Source organism: Lytechinus pictus, unplaced genomic scaffold (assembly GCF_037042905.1).
Source record: "Lytechinus pictus isolate F3 Inbred unplaced genomic scaffold, Lp3.0 scaffold_19, whole genome shotgun sequence".
Classification (NCBI taxonomy): Eukaryota; Metazoa; Echinodermata; class Echinoidea; order Temnopleuroida; family Toxopneustidae; genus Lytechinus; species Lytechinus pictus.
In genome coordinates this window covers 8,222,557-8,232,638 of record NW_026974140.1, presented here as the reverse complement: position 1 = coordinate 8,232,638, position 10,082 = coordinate 8,222,557, and the positions used below count along the sequence as shown (strand labels likewise).

General features: G+C 36.9%; 1 protein-coding gene across 1 annotated transcript in view; it reads left to right on the top strand.

Moving 5' to 3' along the window:
• The first annotated feature begins 3,527 nt into the window (after window positions 1–3,527).
• The window catches only part of LOC129260949 (hyaluronan mediated motility receptor-like), a 34,968-nt gene continuing 28,413 nt past the window's right edge, over window positions 3,528–10,082 (top strand). The window contains exons 1-3 of the mRNA XM_054898959.2: window positions 3,528–3,792; window positions 8,673–8,780; window positions 9,526–9,614. Coding sequence (XP_054754934.2) covers window positions 3,750–3,792; window positions 8,673–8,780; window positions 9,526–9,614 — 240 coding nt within the window. The 5' untranslated portion in view covers window positions 3,528–3,749. The remainder of the gene's footprint in view (window positions 3,793–8,672; window positions 8,781–9,525; window positions 9,615–10,082) is intronic.

Below are 10,082 nucleotides of genomic sequence, written 5' to 3'. Positions count from 1 at the left end.
TTCAAATACTCAACTTGTTCTCTATTTAAATCATTATCCAGTTTCAGATCACAAAATCTAAATTTTTCTGCTCGCGCTTTGTGCTCGCATTATTAATGTAGGAAGCCCGGGGTAGGAAGACCCCCTATTACTCATCCTTTTCATGATTTACAAAACATCGATTTTGATTGATTTATTTTATTTAAACACGGTAAAAAGCCCTCGATCAGCCTATGGCTGTTTACAAAACATGAACAGAGTGGCCCATTTTTAGGTCTAAATCTCGATTTTTTTCTCTGCTCACGCTTTGCGCTCGCATCAATTGTTGAATTATATAGCTATCCTGTTCACGATTACAAAAATTGATTAAAATTTTCCATTCTTTCTTTAGAAATTTTCAAAAGTTTTCAGCTCGCGCTTCGCACTCGCATTTTTTTATTGTTGAAATATGTAACACCTTCATGGCTAAGTGCAAGCAGTCCTTAACAGGTACCAGTTCAAAACGTATATAAAAATTTTCTGCTCGCGCTTTGCGCTCGCATTATTAATACTCATCCTTTTCATGATTTACAAAACATGAATAGAGTGTCTCGTTCAGTAAATATTATAGGACTAAATCTCGAAATTTTCCGCTCGCGCTTCGCGCTCACATCAATTGTCTACTTATATACCTATTCTGCTTGAGTTACAAAAAGTGCTTAGAATTTCCATTCTTTAGGTGAAAATGTCACCAAAAACAAATAAGCTCGCGCTTCGCGCTCGCATTATTTGATTGTTAAATGCTAACTGCACGCAGTCTTTAACAGGTATCTTTTCCATCAGTTCATTTCTGCTCGCGCTTTGCGTTTGTAGTAATTATTAAGTTGCATACACATCTTTTCAGGATAACAAACATTGCCCAGAATGTTCAAATTTTAGGAAAAATACATAACATTTCCAAAAAATTAGCTCGCGTTTCGCACTCGCATCATATTAATGAGGATTATGATATTATATATGAATTTATAAAAATAAAGCTAAGAAGTGACTAATGAGGACTACCCCTTCAAAGAAACAAACACAAATCATCTTCGAGCTGCCGATCGGGGAAAATATGGCTGAAACAAATTTCCGCCCCCCCCCCCCTATTGGCGAAGGCTGGATCCGCCCCTGTGTCCCCCCTACCTTTTGGGAGAGATTTCCGCCCCTGATCTTATCATGAATATTGTGTCACTTAGTGTCGTGTAAACTGATCCGAGGAGGAGCAAATGAAGTGAGGATTAGAGGAAACAAGAAAAGAAAGGGAAAGAGAAAGAGAGAGAGAAAGGAAGAGACGAGATGATAGAAAACAAGAGAAGAGAGAGAGGGGGTAATGGAGGAGGGGGGAAGGGAGGGAAGGGGGCAAAATTATGTCAAATAATAATGTATACACAAGGGGCCTATATTATAGGGGCGCATATTTTACCAACGCTGGTACTGAATTAAACGTTAGTCGCAGTCAGCAGTAGGTCAACGTTTTGTACTGGTATAGTTGTCTTATAACAGGTTAAATATGCGATGTAACTTTTTATATTTCATTTCGAGGAAAATGTCAGAGTCAGAATAGGTCCTTTACTTCGTAAATATTTTCTCCTTATATCCCCCAAGTGTACGTGGGATACTTTATACTGATCTGACCGAGCAGCTAGCCCCCGCCCCTAAAATATTTCTAATGTTATGCGAGGGGCGCGGCGAACATGCGAAAAATCACATATTCAAAGTGCTTGAGAATGTTTTTCATATAACCTTTTCATTTCCATGTACAACACTCAACAGGGGATGATACTGTAGATGAGGGCATGTGATTACGCTTTACGATGGGGAGGGGAGGCAAGAATAATTAAGAAGGGGTATGTGTTGTTACTTAATTTCTCCAGACGTTTCATTTAACTATACAGGAGTGAGCCAAGTGAAAGAGCTATAATATAATGGAATATGGCAAGGGATGGGACTTTAATGGCACTGCACATGCACCCCCTTAAAAATATCACCTGGGAATGCAGTTGCCGGGAGAAAATTTTCGAAGTAAATCCCTGGCATTTAGAGCACTTTATCATGAACTTCCTATTAAATGTTCATCTACAACATCTCTAAATTCATTCCGATAAATGCAAAACATTAGTCTATGCAATATATTGTATTGTAAATAATAGAGTCAAATCACTCCAAACAGAGGTGTCGATCCTCGGGGCAGGGGCGATCTCCACTATGAAAATATAGGGGGAAACATATCGCTTTGCCCCCCGCCCCCCCCCCCCCCCAAAAAAAAAAATATATTAATAATAATTTGAAAACTTCAAAATATTATAATATGCAATGCAAAACATTGTGGTTGAAAAAGCATCGGAAACCACAATAAAACAATTAAACTTGACATTAAAATACTATGTACATACAAAATTGACAATTTTCCAGCGCTCTTCACGCGCAAAATTTTGTATTATGACATTTTGGCGCGCAAACCGCTAGCTCCTAACAAACGTCCGACAAGTCCTTTCATGAAACGCCCCCCTGATCACGGATGACATTGACATCCCTGACTCTTTACTAGGTTTATGTGTTTTAAAAAGTTTAGACTAGGTCAGGGAGAATAGAGCAGCCGAGCCATTTTCTCAACAAAGAGAATTATATCCGTATGATGACAAAATTTCAGAGCGGTGCTTTTGACAAAAATAAAATAATTTAGAATTAAAACTTACATTTTACGGCATGGGTGTGGTAATTCGAACAAATAAAAAATCCAATGCAGTCTATGACTTACTAAACTCACAGAGACAGTGGCGTACCTAGGATTTTTCACAGGGGGGGCAAAATTGGCCGCCCAAAAATTTGACAAGCAAAAAAAAAATAATAATAAAAAAAAAATAATAATAAAAAATAATAAAAAAAAAAAAAAAAAAAGGGGTCATCAATACAAAATAAAGATTTTCGTACCAGAAAAAATTTGACAAGCAAAAAAAAAAAAAAAAAAAAAAAAAAAAAAAAAAAAAAGGTCTTCAAAATCTCGTCAGGGGGGGCAGAGTGCCCCCCTGCCCCCCCCCGTAGGTACGCTAGTGCACAGAGAGCATAAATGTATGTGCATTCAGATGAAATTTTGCGACGGAGCGTATATGATCGAGAAAATGTTCGAATATGAATATTAAAAGCTGTATTTTTAGTGCACTTGAAGACATACGCAAATAGAGCCTAATTATTTTTTTTCTTCTTCGTGTTTGATTTTTTTTTTTGGGGGGGGGGAATGGGGTAATGTGGGGCTTAAGCCCCCCCCCCCCCCACAACCGGGCCTGGTGCTCATAACTTACTTACTGAAAAAGGGATAAAGAACTTAAAAGAAGATACCTTTATGAATTTTCAATAATAATAATATGATATGATAATATTAAAAAATTCAACAAATCACGCTAACTTCCCTCGGTTTGTCGCCCTCATTTTTCATGTTACTTTTCAATCGCAGGCTCTGATTGGCTAGCTTGAGCTAAACGGTCTGCAAGCTCCTATTGTTACGTCAAACAACGTCTTTGTATTGGTTTGTGTACAAAACTACAATCTCTCGCGGCAGAATTTAAAAAACAACCAGTGATCAGCTGCTGCATGCACAGACGCCGCGCCGTGAGTTCTGGGTACCCAAACGACTGTGTATTTAGTGAACCTTCTGAGATCTGCGGTAGGCCTATATCGGACTGAGCTGAGAGACAGGAGAAATTGGATTGAAAGTAGATCTTCATCCAGGCCTAAATCAAATCTCACACACCATGTTTTCAAAACTTAAAGTCACTCGTTTCAATGAAATCACTGGTAAGTAAACATGGTAGAGTAGAATTCAGGGAGAGTTGGTCTATTACCCGTTACCCAGTTCAGTTGTTGTGTGTCCGGACAGGTTGTGTGTCCGGACGATCAATTTTACTTTTTAGAAAGTCATTCGGAAAAAATTACAAGCGAAGTTTCATCAATTTTTAGTACAAAATGTTAGGAAATATTATAGAGAACAAAATAGTAGATGATTACAACTATTGAATTCACATTTTTAGTGTAATCCAAAGACAAAAAAGAAGGCTTCAAAAATAGTGTCCGGACACCTAGCCAGGCGGCTTCTTGAGAGTAAAAATCATTTACTAACGTAGGCTTACTCTAAACGAAGCCAGGGAGTCCTTCCTAATCCTATTCATCTGCGTGTACCGCAAAAATTCCTGAAACTTTCGCCCCCGAGATTTCTACTTTCCTTCTAAAAAAAAGATCTAGGGGCCTAGCTCTAAATCATGTAGGCCTAGGCTATGGCCTGGGATAAAACTTCATTTCCGACATTTCTACGCTCTCGTTGTTATTTTTAAACAAGAATTCATCCAAAAAAAAGACGCTCGCGTCCGTAACGTTGGGGAAGTACAATAAGAAACAAGATGGCGGCGTAAACATCGGGCAAGTCTCTTCCATCTTTTCACAATATTTTTTCATTTTTTTTGATGAATTCTTGTTTAAAAATAACAACGAGAGCGTAGAAATGTCGGAAATGAAGTTTTATCCCATGTAGCCTACATGATTTAGAGCTTGGTTTTTTTGGAAGGAAAGTAGAAATCTCGGGGGCGAAAGTTTCAGGGTTTTTTGCGGTACACGCAGATGAATAGGAAGGACTCCCTGGCTTCGTTTAGAGTAAGCCTACGTTAGTAAATGATTTTTACTCTCAAGAAGCCGCCTGGCTACGGACACCCGACCCCCTATCCTACTACTCTTTTTAATTTATTTTCTCATTCTGTTCTCGATAATGCCAATGGCAATGAACATGAAATTCTTGGCTGTGAGTGTGACTGCCTGTGACGTGAATTCTGTTTCAAACTTGTTCCAAAGGCAAAAGTTAAATGGAAATTCTGTTTGTCAGAGAAAATGTTCACATAATCACAGCAAAATGTACACAGCCAGCAGCCAAAGCAAAGGCAAAGCAAAAATGCGACAAGACAAGAGTTCCAAATTCCAATTACATTTCCCCTCCACTAAAGTAAAAGTAAAATTGAAAAAAAAAATATTGATGTTTATCAAGAATTATCTAACAAGTAACATTACAATATGTTAGATCTAAATTCTAACTTATAAAATCATTCACTAACATGTACTGACCCTCCATGGAGCCAGGGATTGCGTCCCATTCATGTGCGTGTACCGCAAAAAAAAACTGACAAAGAATTCTACTTTCCTTAATTGTAAAAGATCTAGGATTCTAGTTCTAGCCCTAAAAATCATGTAAATGGCAGTCTTGTAGTCGAGTCACCATGGTCCGAGTCCGAATCACCAAATGAAAATGTCACATTTCAATTTGTTTACTCTAAAAGCTTTAAAGTAAACAAATTAAAATACGACATACAAATCAAAATAATGTCATATTTTAATACGTAAACAACAAATTGAAATATGACATTATTTTAATTTGTTGTTTACTTTAAAAGGTTTAAGTAAACAAATTAAAATGTCATATAAATAAACAACAAATTAAAATAATGTCATATTTTAGTTGGTTTACTTTAAACCTTTTAAAATTACTTTGACATCATACAATCAATCAAAAACAATCACTCACCCAATCAACAATTGATTCAAATCAACAAATACTTTATCTTTATACTTTATGTTATGTACACTGGACACTGTCACACATATACTTGTGGAAGAAGATTAAGCTTGGACGATAGCTAGACCTGGAAACTTGGCTGCAGCTTTCTGCATTTTTCCAGTACATTGTAATAAAAAAAAAATTAATTACAAAATAAAGAGAAAAAATGACAAAGTAAAGGCAAAGCTGTTGACTTTGAGGTAAACAATATTTATGTACAGTTAACTCTGCGTAAGTCAAAGTCGCATAAGTCGAATAATCAGAACATCCAGGACTCGTTTGCAAATATCAGTGCCTGCAAGAAATACAACATAATGTGTCTTTGATGCCACAGGGTCTTACCTGTTTCAAGATTTTACAAAAGCATGAACAATTTGTTGCTTTTCTTTCAAACATCATTACATCAATAGTACCATCTTTACAAATGTGTTGTGTACAAAATTTGTAGAAAATGTATTACTCTAAACAAATGATACCAAATGTTCCTACTTTATTCAATTTCATGTATGAACATTATTGTAAAACAGAACTAAAATTCCCTATGGACCTTTACGTTTTTGTGTCTCCTTTGTTTACTATTGTTTTATGCTCAAGTGTGAATGGATCCTTTCCAAAATATGCAGTTTCCTTTAAAAAAAAAATCCTATGCTGGCATACAGAAAGGGTGAAAGATATTTCAAATACTGGATTCATCCTATAATTTACTTTGATATCGGAAAATAGCTTTGAACACGGACACACTGAAGCTTTTCGACATGCACTCATCAGAGTAAAATCACATTGAATAAACAGAAAGCCAAATCGAAACAATATGTTGAATTAAAGCTTTTTCGTTCGAGAGATTTTACTATGGCTATATATATAGGCACGGCATGCAGGCTACGCGGGTACGCTCGTTCATTTATTCACGTGGTGGGCGAATTCGGCCTGCGCCTGAGGATAATTCAGTTACCGTAATTGCAATATGCTCATGTTAAAAACACAAATTTATAAACACTTTAATTCAATATTATTTGATATTACTGTGTTAAATATCAATGAAAAAATGTGAAAACTTCAAGATGTAAGAATCTCCGAAACAAGGATTTTATATCTTAAAAAGAAAATAAGAGAGAAACAAACAGTTCAACTGAAGTGTGATTTATAGACTGCCAAGTTCGCCCTACGATACGGCCGAGTTACCCATGCAATCGTATACACAATACATGCAGCTGCACAGTGCAATGCGCTGTGTAGTCCGCTGCCCGTACGGCCTGCTATAGCACAAAACTGATGTGCGCAGCTTTTAGCGTTGAGGCAAATCATGGGCAAATCAACTTTATTATCAATCGTAGGATATACATTTTCCATGAAATATTATTGGAAAATACTTTAAAATAGTGAATAATACTGACTATTAAATTCACCAGATTAGTATTAAATCTTCCGGCCTCGAACCCAGCCTCGAGCCGAGTCATCGAGGCCGAGGACGAGTCCGAGTCACGGCATTACGAGGCCGAGGCCTGGCAAAGCCGGCCTCGAGACCTCCAAGACTGGTAAATGGGTAGACCAAAACTAAGCTTCAGTCTCTGTAATAATCTGTATTTGGTTGTTCCGCTGAACTGCGTTGGCTCCACTCACCAATAATGAATGGGGATGATGAATGTCAGAAATTGTTAAATAAATCCCCAGAAACGACGGTTAATCCTGTCTAGTAAATGGGATACAACTTCATTTCCGACATTTCTACAATATTGATTTCATTTTTAAATAAGAATTCATTAAAAACCTAGAAAAATATTATGAAAAGATGGGGGGAAATTGCCGCAATGTTTACGTCACGATCTTGTTTTCTTTGTTTTTCGCCAAAGCGGTATAAAAAAAAAGGTATATGACGCATATCGAGATATGCGTCATGTCGCTTTGGCGAAAAACGAAGAGAACGCTAGAAGGGGGTATAGGAGAAGTTTTTTTTTTTAACTAGTCAAGAGGACATAAGGAAGTCTTTCCAAAAATGCATTAGGCAAAGCCAAAGGTAAATTAGAACTAGAAGAATGAATTTTCACATGTCATGAATGATGAAGAAAACTTAAAAAGTGAACACAAAAATCAATTTTTAATTTGAACTGAAATCAATGTCTCTAACTTTAATGACAAGGAAAGGCTGTAAAGCTAGACTGATAAATCTGCTGTTTCCAAGGAATTTTTCAACATTTTCTGATTTTATTTGTCCTCCTCGTACACAGATGGATGACAGCCACTGGGTTCGTAATGGTGGAGCAAACAACTGCCGCTTAACTACAGCGTCTATTGAGAAAGGGTGTGCTTTTGCACCCTCCTAGATTACTCCTAAATTTTGCGATTTGACATGGGGAAAAGAAAGAAATTATCAAGATAAATTTCAAATGCAATCAGCTTACTACCTTTCTTAAAAATATGCTGGAAAATAGCGAATTTTTATATCCCTAGGTTCTAATTTGATCACCATCAGCTACAGCTGAGCGTACATGTATATGTGCCCTCGGATTGGCTGGCATGTTCGTACGCTCAGCTGTCTGTAGCTGTGCTGCCAGCGATCAAGCAATCAAAGAAGAACCTGGCTGTCCTGATCTGTTTGTCATCAAAATTCGAGCGAACATATATTATTTCCAGCTGGAGTTCCTCGTACTAGTACATGTATTCTTTTAGAATCTCTTTCATTTTTTTTCCTGACTGTTAGTGGCGAGTGTCTACAAAAATAATCTTGATAGACTCCATATCTTTATTTTACAAAATAGGCACAGGAAATTGAATTTCCTCTTTGAACTCTAAGTTTTGAATTCGTCATCAAAATCAAGATGTGTTCAGAAAATGTAGCAGGATTTTAGTTTTACTAATTTTTTTTAAATATTTTCTGTACACATTTCTTGCTCATCTCAGTGGTGGAATTTTTACAAGGGAAACAAGTGAGTGTGGACTTATTGCATTGCATGATTGATTATCATTTAACCAAGTGCCAGACTTCCAGAGCAATTCATAAGCCGATTAAGATCTCTTTTTACCAACCAAGAGGGATAAACTTTTATCTAATTATCTGCCTCGTTGTCTTTATTGCTTTCAGGCTGTGCGCCAGGTGTAGGAAGCTATGATGTCAAAGATACGAGGAAAGTTAAAGGAGCTGCAGCAGTGGCCATGAGTGACAAATCACAACGCTTCAGAGAAAACAAAGGTAATGATCGCGATAATATTGCAACATTAACATTTCATAAACTATCTTTTCATAGGATTCAAAGTACCAGATGAATTGTGTATACATCAAATGACTAGTAAAGGCCCATGATTAATAAATATATCTGGGCCCCGTCTTACAAAGAGTTATGATTGATCCAATCAATCGTATCTCTATGGAAATCCATCATTTTCATAATTTATTCTACATAAAATTTTCAAATTGTCCTTTGAAAACAAAGGCCAACTCACCAAGTTGTCCAGAAAACAATGACTTTATGTAATGTACGTCATATCTAGAAAATATTTTGAACAAACATGCATTTTAGATGTTAACGTTGCTGGCCGTCCATAGTTTTGATTGATCAGATCAATCGCAACTCTTTGTAAGACGGGGCCCTGGTCCTTTTCAAACATGAGTGGTATGACAATCTATGTTTAAGGTCAGAGGACATGATTACTAGATCATGACTTCTGTATTGTCTTTCTATTCTCTCTCCTCTTACTTTCTTCCTGTTTTATGTACTAGTATTTGTTGCTAAATTTGTCATTACTTTTGGGCCATGCCGTACAAGCTACCTGTTCTTTTTACGGTCCATATCCTGTGTGATTCATTTATTTTTTTAGTCTTATGGTTGAATAAATTGAAATTGAATTTCTCCCTCTCTTTGTCTCCCCTACCCCACTCTCTCTTTCTCTCTCTGCTTTCCTTGCTATCTCTATCCTAATTCCTTCATTATATGCAGATTCAACCAGTAGTTTGGAGGACAGCGTAATGTTCAAAAGCTCCTCGATGAGTGAACTAAGAACCCCAAACAAGTCCAATGCATCTATGGTGAGATAGTAAAAATATTGTATCAGATCTTAGGCAACAGATAATCTGTGCTGTATATTTAAGCAGGAATCCCCTTATAACAAAAATAAGGATGCTACACATTGCAGCTTTCCTGCAGAGTCCCCATCGTGTTTTCTATACAGTGCATCCCAGAAAAAAGGAAACCGGGATTCCCACATCTTTTTTTCTTCAAAGGCAAATTAATTATGATATTTCATTTTCATCATCATACAATTCAATTATTTCTCTACATTTTGATACCTAATATGTGACGAACACTTCACGCATTAATGAGCAACGCCAGTATGATTTACTGTTTAATTGTGCCACCACAAGTGGCTTACCATACATGTATGCGATGACTCTGCCACGGCCAATAAATGTCTCAACACCTACTTAAATCGTCTGTAGTTTTCCCTTTATTTACTGGCGTGGTGGCTTACGGTGTGATCAGAATTCCGCGGCTAA